This window comes from Nelusetta ayraudi, unplaced genomic scaffold (genome assembly GCF_046127955.1).
Source record: "Nelusetta ayraudi isolate G7.1 ecotype Tasmania unplaced genomic scaffold, CSIRO-AGI_Nayr_v1 ptg000031l, whole genome shotgun sequence".
Taxonomy (NCBI): Eukaryota; Metazoa; Chordata; class Actinopteri; order Tetraodontiformes; family Monacanthidae; genus Nelusetta; species Nelusetta ayraudi.
The window spans coordinates 4,762,267-4,780,878 of record NW_027466081.1 but is presented as its reverse complement, the minus strand read 5'-3'; the positions used below and the strand labels follow the sequence as shown (position 1 = coordinate 4,780,878).

The following is an 18,612-nucleotide window of genomic DNA, read 5'->3' as shown; positions in this document are numbered from 1 at the left end:
ATTCAATCCGCGTGCAAAGGACATTCCCCCGGACAGACTGGGGAGTCATAAAGTGCGCACTAAGGGCAAAAAGAACAGCAAAAGCTGCGCTTGTGCACTTGAAAAATCCCCCCACATTAAGTCTGACTGGATTAATTATTACAGCCCCGTGATTGTATGCACGGTTAATGTGCTGACATCAGCGTGTAGCAGCAGCGAAGCCCTGAATCCATGTTCGGGGCAGTCGCATGGAAAACATGCATTTGGGGAAGATTTTCATTTGCGCCTTTCATTTTGCGCTTCCTGCCGCCTCTGTGAGGCCTACAGCTCCAGACATCCGTCATCCCTTTCAGCAGCGCGGACAAAAGGAAGGACGGCCGGCGGAGAGTCCTGACAGGAGAGATGAGATATTCTCCTCCGGCTCTGCCTGCGGCGTACGAAAAGGGGGATTTTCCACGCAGATTCCTCTGAGCCTCATCGGAAAAAAAACGTCTCCGTATTTACGTCGAGCGAAGCGGCCGAGGCGAGGGCTCAGCGAGTCTGCAGGCTTCACGCCAGACCCCGAGTCTGCCGCTCTTCACGCCAGGCCTCCCTCCTGCCCACCGACAGATGTTATCACAATAACTGAGACAAACTGATAGCGCGCGCGAGGCTCCGGCAGACGGACCTGCACACCTCGACGCCAACACTCATTTAACGACGCCGATGACACCTCGCCGACGTGCTTAACCCTGAAGCCCAGCGTCCAGTTATTGGCCAGCCCACAGGGAGGCGCCCAGGTGTCGCTGCACTTTCGGAACGAGCCCATCGATTGGAGCGGTCCTCGACAATAATGTGTGGCCCCGAGGGAACCTGAAGACTTCAAGTGACGGCAGGTTGCGTCAGAGAAACGTCTCATCTAATTTAGAGGCGGCGATGCTGTTACTGACTTTGTCCAGCAGGTAGCACTGGCACGTTTCACAGCTGTGCAGTGATGGTAGCACTCGGCATTGATGTATTGGTTGGAACATTTTATACGAAATACAGTAAAGAAAGAAAATAAAATAGATGTCAGGCAGGTCCCATTATCTGTGATTAACTCGTTGGACATTCTGCCTTTTATTCACCTGTGTTTTCTTATTAACATCAATGATGGTGTTATGCAGCTTTCACAACTCAAAGCCTGAGCTAAAAAAAAACAACAACAACAACAAAAAAAACAAAACAAACATGGAATTCTGAGTGACAATGCCAGGCTCAGGCCCGCCGCAGCCCCGCTAAGCTGCAGGTGAGCGCCGCAGTATTTCTTGCGGCGCCGGATATTAAACGGAAGGGGCGGCAGCGTGGCACGCTGACAGCTGGCACGCGCCGCTCGCGTTGAGCGTTTATGAGCGTTTGCTGCCAATTTTGAAATTCAGTGTCACTAATCCTGTTGCACAACAGGATTAGTGGCAGCATGGATTGATATGTACGTCGTGTTCTGACGATGAGGCTGATTAACGGCAACAAATTTGGACGGCTGTGCATTTGCACGCGCTCCATGAGGATGAGATGAAAGATTTTGCCTTGGAAGATTACCAGCTGAATTTACCTGTCTGATTGTTTTAAAGGTCCGGTGTGTAAAAAAATTGCCTTGATTTATGATCTTTGCATTGGTTAAGCTTAACGTACTGCTCATAAATACATTAATAAAAGTGTACACTTGCAGTACAATAGGAGTAATTTGGTTTTCCTACCCTTAGAACAGTTTTCATATATATATATAAGAATATACATATAACAAGGGTCTCGCTCCTAGTTAGCTGCCATCTTGCACCACCATTTTTTAAGGAAGCCTCTGTCAAGCGGGCTTCCTTTAAAATTTCACACACTAGACCTTTAACCAGACTCTCCCTCCTTCTGTTCCTCCACCCGCACCAACCTCTTCTTGATGAGGTCCAGCGCCGAGCCGATGAGCCCGTCCTTCATCTTGTAGATCTTGGCTCCGTAGCTGGACAGGTCCGTCCCCTCCAGCAGGAGCGCTGGGCAGCAGCTGGCGGGACGCCCCCAGTTCTCCCGGCCGGGCGGGAAGGGTACCGACCCGGGAGGCTCCAGGCTGCACCTCCTCCGCCGGCCGTCCCCGCCCTGCGCGGCCCTCTCCTGGGCCGCCGAGCTGGCCTGCGGCTGCAGGGGCAAGCGCGGGGACGGGCCGGTGCGGATGGGGGAGTAGGTGCTGCTGACGGAGGAGGGCGAGGACGGGGAGGTGGAGGCGGGCGCCGTGGTGCTGCTGGCGCTCGCCGTGTGTCCGTGCGAGGGCCCCTCCGACGACGAGGCAGTCTGGGGGGCGTCGCCGCTGCTTGCCGTCCTCTCACTTTTGCTGATTTCTCCCTTCGCCTCGGAATTCTGAAGGTCTCCTCTGCTGGAGTTTGAGTCGCTGGGGTCGGAGGGGCACATGCCGCCGTTGAGTTCTGCTGCCTCTGGTTTTGCGGGCGCCACAGGACCGGCTGTGGAGTCGTTGCTCTGCTCTCCCTCTTTCTGCCTCATCCTCTTGAACTCCTCGAACGTGGGGATGTGGAGGCGCCCGGCGGGAGCTCTGCTCCGCTCGGGCGCGCCGTCCGATTGGCTCCTGCCGCCGCCTGCGATGTTGTCCGTGGTGCGGGACCCCTGGACCGCTCCGGGGCTGCGCGGGCAGCAGCCGTGGCGCGCCAGGTCCGGACTGCTGTTCTGGCGCCGGAGCTGGAGGCGCCGCAGGACCTCTTGTTTTATCTCCTCGGGGCTGGTGAGGCGCACGCCGCACGGCGGCCTGGACCCTGCAGCGTATGGGGTTGCCTGAGCTCGCAGCGGGAGGGGCTTGAGGGGCTCCAGGGACGAGCGAGCGCTCTGGAGGCGGAGTTTATCCCTCAGGCCCTTCCTGGCGTCCCATTCGTCCACGCCGGCCGGGAAGAGCAACTGAGGGAAGAGCGGGAGCTCCCTCCTCGGCAGTGCGTGTCGGGGGTAAAAAGCGAGAGTGTCGGCGCCGGGCATCAGTTCCAGGGACCTCGCCATGGAGGCGTCGGGCGCGGCCCCGCACCAGTGGCTCGTGGAGGTGTACCTCAGGATGAACTCGCTGTCCACGCTCCCGTAAGGAGCGGCGCACTGCCGGGAATCAGCCGCGTTGCTCCAGTTCAGGTTCTCCATGCTCCTGTACGGCCTCTTGCCGTTGCCTCTGGCGTGCCCTGGGGAGCCTGGATCCCCGCCTTCGCGCCAGCCCGGCCCCGCCCCGACCGACCCGAGCCTGCCGGAGCAGCACCTCACCCCCAGGTTGGTGAGCAGAGTGCTGCTGTTGCACCGGGCCATGAGCGGGAACGGGGCGCCGTAGAAGGCCGGGTAATGGGCGAGGCCGGGCCCGCGCTGGGGGAAGGAGGACAGAGGGTCCGGGGAGAGGGGGAGGTCGGCGATGCACGGCTCCATGTCTACGACGAGGCCGAGGTGAGAGGAGCAGCCCGCGGGAGAGCCAGCCGAGGCGCCGGCAGAGGAGGTGGAGGGGTAGTCATAGGGCGGGGGGGGCTTCACGTCCGGCATGGCGCCAGGCTGAGAGAGCGGCCATCGGGCAGGCGGGCGGCAGGTGGGAGGAGCTGCAGCCTGCACACACACACACACAACACAATGAAACGTCAAATATTGTAGAGGCACTTATCGGGAGCAATAAATTGCATGCACTGACAAGGGAGCCTTTCCTGGCCACCGTTGCACCTTGTTTGCTCTGGGGGCCCAGTTGGTTTTCCTGTGATTGCACAAAGCACTATGTGATGCTTTAGTTGTGATTTAGCGCTGTAGTGGCCATTTGTCCTTTTCTTTGCTTTTCCCTTAATATCCAATCTGAACTAAAAAAAATCTAATTAATCAAAATCAAATCAAAAAGCCACTAAGGCACTGAAGAATTGAAGTTCTTTGTCGATGTATTTTTCTATTTGAAACAAATGAACAAAACATTGGCTGCTGCTGCCTCTCTTGCCCTGGTAAAAACCCATAACCCTTCCCAGTGGTGCTCCCCCTATGCTTCATATATATTGAAAACCTAGTGTTCCAGAGCTATGTCGGTCTGCTCCTGCTCCGGCCCCTCTGTCAAATTTTAGAACCCATTGCGACCCACCAGTCAAAACGACTGCCCACCTCTGGGCTGAGGTGATTCACTAGGTGCTTCTGACGTGGCTCCTTTTAGTAGAACCGGGAGGCATTTTCACAAACAAGAGCGACAAAAGGCCTAATGATGCTTCTACTTCAGTCCCGTCATTATCCAGAGTTTAGCGCCGTGCATCACAGCTTGCCCAGGGCAGTGACGTGTACAGCGTCACTTCCTGCAATGATACAAAGCCCCGAGCTGCTACTGATTCGTTTTAATATGCACGATAAACCCAAACTGTCCACATTTTTATAACGGGCCACTCCTTTATAGATGTTTTCTATTGGCTCTTTACCAGAAGGCTGCCACACGCAATTAAATTAATTGTATTGCTTGTTTACCTTTTTCTTTTAGACAGTCAACCTACAAATAATTTCCATAAATATCTGATTTCTGCACTTAAAGAACACACCTCTGTCATCTTAAAGGCCTCGCGGCAGCTTAGTTTAAGAGCATCCAACATTCAGCACTACAAATACAACGACGCAGTGGATAACCAGGGCTCTGAGCTCCGTCACGCCGCCTCAGAGACGCACTTCCGTCACCAGAAATAATCACATTCATTTGATATAAATGGTTTTCCGTCTATGCCCCCTCAGGCTTTCTCTCTCTCTCGCTCGCTCTCTCTCTCTCTCTTTCTCTCCCTCTCTCTCTCTCTTTCTCTTTCCCCCATGTATCTGCAGCAAGAATAATAATAGAGGGATTATTGGCCTGTTCGTCAGGCTGTAAAAAAAACAAAAAGAAAAGCGATTGAGAGGCAGACACGAAAAGAGAGATGGATGGCACAGGAGCAGGAGAGGGATGGCAAAAGGGACGATGATGAGACAGAAAGAGGAGGAAAGGAGCGACTCTCGTAGTAGGATGTGAGCCAAGGGGACAGTAATAACGGTAACTGCTGTGGCCGAGCGCTGCCACCCCGGCGCCGCTCACTCCGTCTGACTAATCAGACGGCAGTTGTAGATCAGCCAGAAGCCCGGGGAGCTGGCAAGATGGCACCGAGTGCAGCCGCGGCTCCCGCTTCCTCCCACTCTTTAATGAGTACAAATGGCACGTTGCTCGCCCGTCACCCGCGCCTCATATTCCATCACGGTTTTGCAGCGCAGGGTCACGGCTGTGATTACCGCTCCGATTATGAAACGGGGACTCGGAGGCCTCATCGCCGCTGCATTAGCTGAATAATAAAACCCACATCATCTTTCGATTCAAACGCTCCCCAGTGCCGAGGCGAGAGCCCTGCAGGTCAGGCTCCTCTCCTCGCGCTGCAGCAGTCACGAGGGCCGCGATGATCCCTTCCAGATGAAAAAACGGCTGCCTAGGCCATCTCAAGCGCAGACAGAAGGCGTCAACCTAGATGGCCGCAAGTCAGGCTAGTTTCTAGGCAGCTGCCAGAAATCCATCAGTTAAATCAGTTTTACAAATCAGAATCAAATTATAGGTACATAAGTTCCATATTGAACACAGTTGATTGCAATACACTCACTGCGTAGTGCACAAATCATGACAGCATCAGGCAGCAGTCATCATGCCCAAAAGTAACTTTTTTAAAACAACAAATGATTTAAACGCGCCAAGAACCCGACACACTGGTAGAACGCATAACCAAAATGTGGAGCCGTTGGTGAGAGCAGGTGATAGTTTGTATGCAAGCCGGACCAAATCAACAACACTGACTGACAACAGCACGCACTTTTATAAATACATACAATATAAATATTTGATCACGTTTTTACAAGATAGTTAACTGTAACCCGGTGGTTCATTATATGTCAGAGGGAGTTATATGGCAATATTTTTGTAAGAGGTTTGCTTTTATGTATTAGAGGGTTTATGTTGTTGCTTTTTTTTTTTTAACATCTTCTGTTGATAGGGGAAAACAGTGTAACGCGGGGATACATGCCTTTGCTTTGGTTGTGGGGACTGTACTGCTTTTGTTGGTTTGATTGGTCGAGAGCTGTGCGAAAACCTGGCGGGCATAGGGACGAGAGAGCGAAAACCGGTAAAGAAAAAAAAAAAAGCGAAGAAGAAAATTGAGCAAGAAAAATTGAGAGACGAGCTTAGAAGAAAAATTAGCTGCGGCGTTCGTAACCGTTTAACATTGACGTGTCGGAGCGAGACGCAAAGTTTATTAGCGGTTAGTGTAGCGGGAAGACGTTACTGGCCCCTGCCAGTGTGAAGTGTTTTTGCCAAAGCAGTGCTGAACTAGCTGGCTAGCTAGCCAGCCCGCGCTCGTCCAAACCGCAGCGTGCTAGAGAGCTCAGTGCATGCGCGTGGCGACTGAAGAAGGACCGAACGCCGTTGGAGGACTTTCCGGTGTTGTGAGCTGAGGAAGCAAGTTCATCTACTGCCCGGAGGAGCGGCTAACTAGCCAGTTAGCAAAGAGGACCTGCCGCCTGACGTGACCCGGCAGCGAGCGGCGAGGTGCCACCCACCTGCGGGGAACCTCGAGGGATATCCAATGCGAGGTACCGTTGGGATATTCGGGCTCCCAAGTGCGGAGGGGGCAAAAGTGTGCACATTCTGTATTTAAGTTAAAGTACATATACTTGTCCAAAAAAATACTGTGGTAAAAGTACGAATTTAACTCCATTACTCAAGTAAAAGGAAGAAAGTTTAGGTTCTGAAATGTATTTCAAGTAAAAAAGTATGTTTTGTTTTGTTTGTTTGTTTTTTTGCCATTTTTCAAAACGATACATTTGTTGGTTATTTTGCAAAAATTACAAACTTTGAGAGAGAGTAATCTGGACTGAACTGACCAGAGGGCTAGAGTGATCATCTAAACACCTTTGCCACTCTGAATACTACAGTAACTTTCTTTTTCAACTGCAGCACAACCACAACTGTTATCAGTCATAGTTATGACCAATGAGCCATTATTGGATGTTTACACTTTTAAGAACAATAACCAACGTTTTCTGAATTTTCATTTGTCTTGTACTGAAACGTACTGAACAGTGACCTCAAAAAATAATTACGCCCTAAAATTTGATCTGCTTTTATATTGAACTACACACCAGCATTGTTCAAATGGCTCCTCTTGAGAGAGAGAGAGAAAAAAACCCAACAGCAACAGTTGATACAACCAGGTTTGATGGGTTCATGGTTTTTACCAGCAGGAAACGTACACAGTTCACACCAGAACATTTTCATTCTACAAGAATCAGATCTCTCCATTTGCTCTGCTGTGTTATCTTATTTGGCACCAATCAGTGTGAAAAAGCACGGTTTTGGCTGATATCAAGGCTGATATGGTGAATCTGGCTTTAATTATCCTGCGTGTGTGTGTGTGTGTGTGTGTGTGTGTGTGTGTGTGTGTGTGTGTGTGTGTGTGTGTGTGTGTGTGTGTGTTGTGTGTGTGTGTGTGTGTGTGTGTGTGTGCGCCTCTGAAAGGCGGACAGCAGGCCTTCGCCTCGCTCCCCACGTCTTCCTTTCTCTGGCTGAATTACTGCCAGTGTAAAGATCCTCTGGAGGTCTGCACTCTCTGTCAGGAGAGCTAACTGAGAAATAATTCATCCAGGCCCGGGAAATTAGCCACAGTGGCCCAGCGTGCACAGCAGCTGGTTCCAAAAGATACGATGTCAGGGAGCAGGAGGAAAACGACATCGAAATGAGGAAATATTCAAGGGAGCATTGTTTATTTTACCCATGAAGTTACGCCAATTTTATTAAGAGATTTTGTGCGCGACTGAGTCCCATTAGGTGAGCCTTGTCTACTAGTACACGTACAGAAATGCATTAAAAGAAATATGCCCAAAGACACAAGCTGTATTTTAAAGCGATCCTGTCCACACCTCACTGCCCGTGCATGCTGTCAGCTGACGTCAAGCACAACCCAACAGGTGGCGGTATGAGTGTAAATGGACACTGGCTAATTGATTAGTGTGTTGTTAGTGCTGCTGTACAAGAAATAAAGCATATGCGTGTACGACGAGATCTTCATGGTGACAGCTTTGTTGCATTCTGAAATGATCACACATACAAAGCTTCCCTAAGGACAACCGATTTGTGTAAAATGTCGATTTGTTCTGTGTGTTGGTTTGGGGGCGGGGCCATTCCTCTTGCTCAAAACCAGAATAAAAAGCACAAGGCAGTGACCTCGACCCTGTCAAACAGCTTTGCAACCATCAAAAAAAAAAAAAAAAAACGTGGGGAATTCCTGCAGGCTGAAGCGGCAGAATAAACCTTCATGGTTGGGAAAAATGCCAAGGATGACTAGAGGCTTCTAACCCCCCCCCCACACACACACACACATACACACACACACACACACATCCCCGCTACCTTACTCTCTCCTTCCATATATCAGTCTGCGGCAATACATTCACTTTAGTGATAAAGTCCAGATTCCACTCCGACGATTTCATGTCATATCTTTTAGATAAGAAACCACAGCTGCACTCCAAACTGCTTTTTGGGATTTTGAATCCTTTTCTGTGCTGTTTCATTACGGCCACCGGATGTTTAAATGCCGTTCAGTTCATGCTTTCGTGAATCCCCGCCTCATGCGAGTCGATATCGCTGTTGCTATCGGCGCATCTCCCTTCCTCCCCGACTGTGCAGAGGTTACCCAACAGTGAGCATCATGTTGCAGGGATCAGGTGTATCAACGGAACGCACCCCTCCCCGCCCCCCCTCCGCATTCGTTGCAGAAACAGCAGCCGGCAGCTGCCAGCGTGTTGTCTGATCTTCTAAACTTACCCCATTTTAATCACAATTCAGCGCCGCTCCTCTCCTCGCGCGGGTCATTGGCTCGGATCCCAAAGCCTCCCGCTGCCTCGTCTTGGCGCAGCAGCCTGTCTGGAGTTTCCCGTCCAGTCAGCCAGCCAGCCAGACGTGGCCTTGAGCTGCGCAAAGGAAGAAAGGAGGGGGGGGGAACGGCGTTTTCAATCGATGGTCCGCTTTTTATATACATCACATCAAATGACCACGGCGGAGATCCTCTTTCCAGAGACGCGCCGAGCGCGGAGAGCCGCGGGCTTGAAAGGCAAACGCATCCTGATACTGTAAAACACACCGTGTCCTCCTCGCGCAGATTGAATTAGCGGCTGAGTCAATTACGTAATTAGCGCTCCTCTGTCAGGAGAGAATGGCCGATTACGCGCATCCAGCCAGGAGCCCGCGTGTGCTGTGCGAGCGCGCGGAAATTGGCCCACGGTTAGCAGGCTGAGAAATATTCAGATTTATTTTGCTGGGAACAGAACGTGTTTTCTCTTTTTTTGATATGAGTGGAACGTTTCGTCCAAGGGAGGAGATGAAACAATAAACCGTAGATTTTGTCGCGGACCACAAGACAAGAGAATCAAAAAGTGAGTTTTAAGTGAATCTGTACCACTGAAAGGTAAACATAGAAAATGTATGAAAAAAACTTATTCATGGGGTTTATAATGTATCAGCAAATAATTAAAAAAAATAATGAGTTGAATTGATTTTAATTGAATCCATAGTTGAAGTGTTACGTAAGAATTATGTAGATTTAATGGATAAACAAATTAGGAAATTAAAACGTGTATTTGGATATTTGGATGTTTTCTGAGTTATTCTATGTGAACAATGTCACTTTAACTCTAATGAGAAACAGTTGCAGCAAGAAAAACATAAACACAAGAATGCCAACGGCAACTTCGCGACATGAAATTTCCCTGCTTCCACAGCTTCAATAATGAAATTATTTATTTATTTATTTTAAAGAAGAAAGTGTAAGACTTAACGTCACAACAGATAGAGGCAAAGAGCTGAAAGCTAAAACAAAGACTGATAACGGCAAGACAAACACGCACATTCCAAACATTACTGCGGCGCTGGCGTGGATAATATGTAGGTCGGCAGACGGTGCAGTGTGTGTGTGTGTGTGTGTGTGTGTGTGTGTGTGTGTGTGTGTGTGTGTGTGTGTGTGTGTGTGTGTGTGTGTGTGTGTGTGTGTGTGTGTGAAGAATCCGCTCACATGAGAGACACAACTAACCGTACGGGAACGATAACAATAATAATCAGCTCGGCAACAGGAGAGTGAAGCATTCCCCTCCACCGCCCACCACCACCTCCTCTGCTCCTCCTCAGCCACGCAATGACAAACCAAAACGCTCGGGGTCACATGACCGCAACGCCGCCGCCTCAATCCATCTCAAGGGTCTTCTGGGATGGAGAGCTCTGTGGCCACAACCTTTGACAAGTGGCTGTCACTTGGAACTGACGCCTCCTCCCTCCTCCATCCCAGGAGCCTCTGAGTGACTGACAGGTCTTCCAGCGCCTCCCACCACCCCGACCTTTCCTCCCCCCCCGCACCCCCCACCTTTTTCTTTGTTTGTCCCCCCCGCCCCCTCAATGCAGGCTGCGGCTCAGCAAAAAAAATGACGCACTTTTCGGCCCGTTCACACTTGGTCTCCGCGGATTTCAGACTACATTTAAGCGTCATTTTCCCTGCAGAATAACCCCGCTGTGATGATCCTGCTGGAACCAATGGGCTTTTCAGCGAAGGGAAGGAAGGAAAGAATTGGCTGCGTGTGAAGTGACCCATTTATTATTTCATTTTCCCTCTCATTGTGTTGCGAGAGTTTAAAAAACACTGAGCCAATTCCCTGCTGCTCTCCATATTTCATGCATTTGGCTGAACTACTTACTTAATCGTGTGTGTGTGTGTGTGTGTGTGTGTGTGTGTGTGTGTGTGTGTGTGTGTGTGTGTGCGCGTGTGTGTGCGTGCACGCGCGCACATATGTAAAGAAGGCTAGAATAATGTAGTCAGTTGTTTTTAACACCCTTCAGTGTTCCCAAAAGACACAAAACCTCCTCATGCCTTCGCTCTGACGACGTGGCGGTTGCTGAAATAACAAAACAATCTTCAAAATCCACATCACTGTGAGTCCACTGTGTGCTCATACTCGGCAGGTGTGTGATGGGTCAGTGTTTGTGTGTGAGCAAAAACAAGCTTACATTAGCGCAGCTGGGAGCCACAGCGGGAGCGCGACAGAGAGCTCACAGGGAGGCTAAACAGACCGTTACTACTGATGCGTGTTGGCCATTTTTCTTTGCTCAAAATAAAGTTGTTGTTTTTTTTTGTTTTTTTTTTTTAAACAAAAAGGGTCACGCGAGTGTATACAAACTAAAAATGAAGTGGCTGAGCCACTCCTCGATAAGACTAATATTTCATTATTTTTCCAAATACTAAGGAATTCCTACATTAGTTACAGGTTATGCAAAGATCAGAACCTGGTTGGAGTTTGAAGATAAGGCCTTTCCTTATTAAGATATGGCCTTTTGTGCTTACAAATCTGGATGGAAGCCCTTGCCGCTTGCATCTCCAGTGACAGTGGAGCAAAGATCTTATCGTGTCTTATTCGTGGCTACTGTCCACAGTCCTGCCCGGTGACTCAGTGATCATGCACAGCTGCTTTTCAAATGTTGGAGGGGAGCAAGAGGAGCAAGAGGGGAATTGCATCTGCATATTTGCATGCAAGGAATAGCAGTGCAAGACACACTCACTGGGCAAGGTTTGCCTTGCATATTCTGGGTACCTCATAAAGTAGCCGTCGAGTGTGTGTTTTTGGTATGAAAGTGCACTGCTTCAAGGTTGGACCAGTCGGTATTCTGCAAAATTTGGTTGTGCCCAGTAGCTATTTGAGGTACTGTTGCCTTTCTATGTTCCAACCAGTCAGCCCATTCAGACCTCTGACCCCTGACAGCAACAATCTAATCACCTTTTTCCTTCACACAGCCGCCACTTGCTGGATATTTTCTCTTTCACCGATCGGCTTGCGATGGAATTGGGAGCCCCGCGACATCGTCACCTTTCTTTTTACCTGCCGAACGGGATGACGTTGAGTAACGTGCGCTAACTCATAATATCGCGCCAGTCGCGGCGTAGATCAAGTCCTGATGCAAAAGTTTTCGATCACGTTCCATCAGCGCTCGATAATTGTTCATTGCCCTCTGGCTTTTTTTCGTTCGCGGCTCGCGCACAAAATGGACCAGACGCTGAAACGTCTGCCGTTGGGGGGTGGAGGGGTGCAGCTTGCCGGCGGGGGTGACACCCTGCTGGGTTTGGTCCGTGGACAAGGGACTAAATGCCGATCGATTGCGCCGACGTCCCGCGTCCAAAAAACACGGTGACAACGCGCTAATTTTAGTAGAGAAGAGGCTTAAGACTGGGTGCAAAACCTCAGCCGCACTCGTTGCTGACATCCGCACTGAGACTTGCCCCATCCTCTCAAATTAATGTAAAAAAAAAAAAAAGAGCAGCTTTAGGTAAAATCCTGTTCAGCTTTAGTGTCGTGCGCCAAATATGTCGGCTTAGCGCACGCCGGAGAGTGCACAGCCAGTCGGCGCGTGGCACAAAATGGCAGACTGTTTGTCCGCGCGCCGCGTGTTGGCACTCGCTCGGGACTCAGCTGCGGCTTTAATGCCGGAGGCTGAGATTCCACTGCCGCGGTATTTCACACAGCGCCGACGGCGAGCGCGAAGACGAGAGCCGACCTGTGAGCCGTGAAACGCCGGCAGAGCGGCCGTCGTGTTCCGAGCTCGGGAAAAACAAGCAGGGGACGACACCTACATCGTCCGAAGAGATCACCTGACCTGAGGTCAGTGCGGAGGTGCAAATCGTGCATAAGTAAGTGCAAAGCGGGCGCCGCAGCTCCCATCTGCGGTACTTAATTAAAGCACAAACAACACTGCGACATCTTCCAGCTTCGTGGTTGATTTATTCATAACTCGACAGATCACTTCGGATTTAAAGGACGCCCCGTCCAACGTCTATTTACAGCCATCAAATATTTATTCACTCTCTCGTGAGTTGAGGACCGATACTTAAAAGGTTTTGTTATCTTCTTCGGAGGCCTCGGGCTCGAATGGCCCCGCCGCGGACGCTTCGTTCTGAACTAAAATTACCCTCACCCTAAGTAGAGATTACAATAAAAGTATGCGTGCCGCACGCGTGGGCGCATAAATGACTTGCCTGTCTATGAGCTTACCTGCTCGTCGGCCTCTCGCTGAGCTGTTAATCCAGCGGTTTGCTTTTTCGTCCACGTGGAAGTCCATCCGCATAAATCAACACCGGCGGCTCGGAGCTTTGGTTTATCGACTGAATTAAGATGCCGCAGTGTCTTATGTAAGAGCCGCCAGGCCATCGACATTAGAGATTACTCCAGTATATGCGATGTGGGATTTGTTTATTTGTTTATTCCGGTGCGTTTGTTTTGAAATCTTTTAGCTGAGGCTTTGCGGCAGTAAGAGGAAGCCACTCGAGGACACGGACGCCTGACCTGAGGGAGATGTAGTTGTGAATTATGCAAGAACATGTGACAGGCCATTCCTCTTCTTGCTTGAGGAAAGAAAACACTCCACTACTTTGGACGTAAAAAACCCCCAAAAAAACAGGGGGCTAATTTTATTTCTATGGCGAGTAATATTCGTCTGTGAAAGTAAAAGTGATTGAGAAAGAAGTTAATATGAGCGAGGTAATGATACAAATGCAGAAGGTAACTAACATTAGCCAAAACCGCTAGCTAAAATTACCTGACCAGCAGATTTGGCTATTGTACTAATTAGGCAAAAAAAAAAATAGTACTCCTGACTAGGAGCTACCAATTATGACTGATTACACTGACAAATTTAACAACAATAAATGATGATCAACCTACCAAATGACTGACTGACGATAGAAACTTGAATAATCTCACGTATTAGCAGTTAGTAGCACCATGTTTACCAGATGTGATGTGTCTCTAAAAGCAGAAAGATTTAAGAGCTGCTATTACTGAGACGCTATTACTGTATCAGTATGGAGATGCATACTCAATGCCCGGCTGGTGATAATGTGCGCGTATCCTAATGAGGTGGAGAAGCTCTTCATCTCCTGGTGGCAGGCGGCCGGATGTAGGCAAGGGCAGAAGTTGGAACTCTGGAGGATCCGTGGTTTCAGGATAAATGGCTGAGGTGGGACTGGATTAGAGGGGATTCAGAGAGGCAGGCGGGCATGGAGGGAGCAAGAAGGAGAATGAGGTCTAAAAGATAGATGAAGGTGGAGTGACGGAGCACTTACGAGCAACCGCGTGGGGCTCCAAGAGGGATGTAGGATGTAGCTTTCACACAATATTGCAAGTTTACTGCTGACTCGCGGAGAAAACAGGCCTTAACGACAGGAAGCTCGTGTAGCATTTGTTATCCCAGCTTGATGTTGCAGCCTGGACACTAATGGCGTGAAAAGTACAGTGTTTGAGCTGCATCGTGGGTAATGGGGCTTCAGAGCCACCGAGTTAAGTCATATTTTGCTTGCTATTTGCGTTATTTATGATAGTCAATGAAGAGACTGGTTAAAGGGCGGTGGCTTGCACAAATTTAAAGATGGCACTTTGGCATCTGGAAAATGCTGATAAGCACTTTATGTTTTGCACGCGAGGCCATTAATCCAGCTGTGATCGAGAAATTAAGCTGATTATTTCTCACGAAAAAATTAATACCACGAGCTGCAGCCATAATTTACGGCCTGGAATGAGTATGGAGACTGCCCCTCCCCCCATTCTGAGCAAAAGCTTCACAATAACAAAATAAATAAATTCACAGACTTTGTGGCTGTAATGCAGATGGGAACTGGGTAAAGTAAACTGGGGGGGGGGAGGAGTGTTGCACAATGAAGAAGAGAGAAAAAAAACACAGCTTGCAGCTCATTTCATTCTTGCATACAGATTGAGGCACGCATTCAGCGCTACAAGTTCCCCCTTTTAAGGCGCATTCCACCAACATTTTCCCAGCAAAATGTGGGTTAATGAGGCACAACGCGGGGATGCTGTCAGCAACACCTACACTCGCAGCCTTATCAGTAGGAGGGGAGGCCTGGGAGTGGGCGTGGGCCTGCGAGACGGCGTGCGCGCCGACATCAAAAGCGGAAATGCGGGGGAGTGCATTTAATTAGGCGGAGTGGCTGCGCTACATGTAGCAGCCGGGGTCTCCGGAGAGGTAGAAGTTGTACAGTAGAAACGGTTTTACCAGAGCAGCTGAGAGCTCCACTCCGCAGGAATCTTGAATTGGTTATTTTAAGCTGCGCAGTTGAAAGTTAGGAGGTCTTTGCTGCTACAGAAAGAGGCTCACGGGGAGCTGAGGAGAGCAGGAAACACAGGTTTGAAGCTGGGATGTGAATGGTTTCCAAGTCCTTCTTTCCAAGGCTGATTTCTTTGGAGTGCAATTTTGGATGACTGTGTCTTTAGGGGCTGGTCCAAGTCATCTGTGTTTTGTGCATTCATATGCAATTCTAATCTTGCCCTCAAGTCCCACACTGTCAGTTCCCAAATGTAGTAAAATGTTCAAATGTGCCGACAATGACATTAAAAAAAAGGATACAAGAGTGATGAATATATGGCTGTTAAATTTGCCTAAGCGCACTCGCCAGTGAAAAAGTGGAATCGTAGAGTTTGGCACACTGCTAACTGACGGTGCTTTCTATTAAACTTAAGCAGGAATTCAGAGCCGTGAATTTAAGCAGGTGATGATATTTTAGTAGTCGTTTGGAAAAAACTGCTGTCAGTGAGACTATTTCATAACACTGAAGACAAAAAGAGTGGCTGATGTACTGTTGATGTACTGTTAGAAAACAAACATGAAGTTGTCAAATGTGGTACTAATCACATTTCCACAGTTCAATGTTTTTTGTAATGACAAATTATGACTAATGAATGTTGAAAATAATACAGTTTTTGCCTTTTTTTTTTATAGTGGCAAAAAAATGTTATGCACAAATTCGTTTCACCTCGTAGGACTCTCCTTTGGCACTGCGAATGAATTATAAAATGCACGGGTGCCTGGAGAGCAAACTTGAAGCTCGGAGTCGTTTCGCAGGCCGTGCAGCAGATCCACGCAACTTCAGAGGACAAAAAAGGGAGTGTCTTCCACCGAGGAAGAGACAGTTCAAAGGAGCCTGTTCGTGCAAACGATGACGGGAGCTATCAGCAGATATGAGGCCTTGTAATAAAGATAAAGCACCCTGGGAAGACAGGAGCTGTGAATGGATACAAGGAGGAGTGACCCACTTGCTCTTTACCAAAATGCTCTCCGTGTTTGTCGTAGCATCCAATTATTTTCACATTAGGAGCACTTTCTCCTGCAAAACACGTCACAGCTATTACTTGGGCGGAGGATTCAAAGGAGGTCGTCTGACGAGGCCCTCTTTAAAATAATTGCGGAATGCTGGAGCCGCGATGCAGGTTCGGTTGTTGAATGGCCCATTAGTGAGACGCAACAAACAATAAACAGAACGTAGCTGAGCGAGAAGCACGCGTGCACGCGCTTCAACCTGCAGCCACGTGTCCGCGGCTCATGTTTATTGATTTAACGTCGAGCCGCGCAATTAAACCGTGAACGCAGAGGAAAACGGCCGTCTTTGCAACTCAATCGGCCCAATCAGTGGACGCCGCGCCAGTCAAAGCTAAACACAGCCCAATCCTTAAGCGTCAGCGCATTTTACACACCCCGTGAATAAAGCCTCTATGGCCTCTTTTACCTTTTAATCATCCGCGCCGCACTCAGCTGAACACACTCCCGGGTGACATTTCAAAGTTCTGATCTTTAAAACAAGCCGTTTGATGAGCAACTTAATACAGCTGCGTTTGATGCTGGTTTTCATCGGGACATGAATCGCTGGTGCGTGCGTGTGTGTGCGTGCTGCATCTCTGTGGAAGAGAGTAACTAAATCGCGCTGCCGCTTCCAAAGTGGCACAGAGGACTAACGAGAGCGGCGGTGGGATGGAGCCGCTCGCCCGAGGCCGAGCGCTCTCATGCGATGTTTCGATTCACGTCCTATATGGAAAATTGCCATGAGTTGCCCTTTATGGATTCTGGGACAAAAATAGACCCAACAAACTGATATTCATTTCGATTCGGCCATAAAGAAGATGTTTGGATCAAGCTCTGCAATCTCGCATGTCCACCTTGTCGAGTTGTGGTCCAGTGGAGAAGCGGACCGCTGCTGATTGGCTGTAGCCGACTTCTGTTTCAGTGAAAATGAAGAAAAGAAAGGAGAACAAAAGGAAGCGGCTGCAAGCCAGCATGCTGCTAAAGAGCGTGGTTGCTACCGTCATATGCTGTTTTCAACTCAAAACACTGAGGACTTTCCCTCAGTGGAGAACAAGAAAATCTTTGGCAAGGATTGAAACGTGGTGGTACACCAGGGGTGAAACCTTGCATCGTTACGTCTAGCGTGGCCCCTCGCACCAGTGGGAAGGATCAAGCTGTCACCAACTTGTTGCCACAGACGGTACAAATGCTCCATTTTGCATGGGGTTTTATTTCCTAGCCACCAACAAGGGGGATTTTTTTGGGGGGGGCGGGGGTTCGTCTACTAAAAGACTGTCCCTTTCCAAATGTGGGAACATTCCATCTTTGGTGACTGCTTACATACTCTCAGCTCTGCACACATTGTGGAGGAAGACAGAGATAGATAACAAAATAATAAAATGTATCCCCATCTGTGGGTAAGTAGCCGATAAGTCTCCCGAGTATTGAAACCAAGCGGTGAGAAGTCTACCTCGCAAGGCAATGCGGGCGGTATTAGGTAATTTACGCACACGCGCTTGCACACAAACACCCATCCCTGGGTGTTTTCACATGTCCCTTGTCACTCCTGCATGGGGTTCATAATGACATCAGCGACATCAACAAGACATCAACAAGACATCAACAAACATCCATATGTTCTCTCTTGCTCTCTCCCTCTCTCTCTCACACACACACACGCTGACACTGACCTCATTCCTATAATCTGTCTCCTGGGAGTAAAAAGAAGGTAGGCGAGGAGAAAAATTAGGAGGAAAAACCCGGGGAGACTGATCCAGGAGAGGGTGAGAGGGAGTTCAAGAGGCGGAATACACACCGCCTGCCTGATTGTTGAGAAGAGGAGGGGGAGAAAGAGGACAACTTTAGGTTATTGGACAGTCCGGGCTTGGGCGGTGAGGAAGAAGACCGAGGTATGTGCTGTAAACAGAAAAAAGAGGAGGGTAATAAGGCGGGAGAGGATTTGCCGGGCAGCAGATGGCTACGTGAGTCACTCTCATCACCAGGAATGGAAGGCGGCAGCGAGATAAGAGGGAGCGGGGAGAGAAGTGGGGAAAGAGATAAAGGCCCTGGCGAGGGATGCTGAGAGGAAAAGAGGAGAACTGAGAGTAGCCACACTGACTGAAGCGACAGCAGTAGCCAATGAAAACAAACAACATTTAAAAAAAAATACATAGTTATTATAATTGGCGAGCTTCGATAAACATTTTCACTCGAACGCCGACATCTGGATGCAGCGACTGTTCAAAAAAGCGTGAACCCCGCTCTCAACCGATATGAACCCGAGAGGCGGCAACTTACTGACTTTCATAAGCCAATTAAACATCTGTGTCCACAGGAGGACCGTTAACAGGATTACACACAGACCTCATTTGGGCTGATTAAATGGCTGAAAAGATGGTCATCGCTGGTGTAAGCGACAAGGAAGTATGTTAAAAAAATAAAATACTAAAAGCAGGAATTGCAGCTCCCACATTAAGCAAAACTCC

General features: G+C 49.2%; 1 protein-coding gene across 3 annotated transcripts in view; it reads right to left on the bottom strand.

Annotated features, from left to right (window-relative positions):
- arhgef49 (Rho guanine nucleotide exchange factor 49) overlaps positions 1-18,612 on the bottom strand; it is a 50,948-nt gene that overhangs the window by 12,697 nt on the left and 19,639 nt on the right. For all 3 annotated transcript variants that reach the window (XM_076031022.1, XM_076031023.1, XM_076031021.1), the window contains exons 2-3: positions 8,795-8,940; positions 1,880-3,558 (exon numbers count right to left, since the gene is read on the bottom strand). In XM_076031022.1, coding sequence (XP_075887137.1) covers positions 1,880-3,498 — 1,619 coding nt within the window. In that variant the 5' untranslated portion in view covers positions 3,499-3,558; positions 8,795-8,940. The remainder of the gene's footprint in view (positions 1-1,879; positions 3,559-8,794; positions 8,941-18,612) is intronic.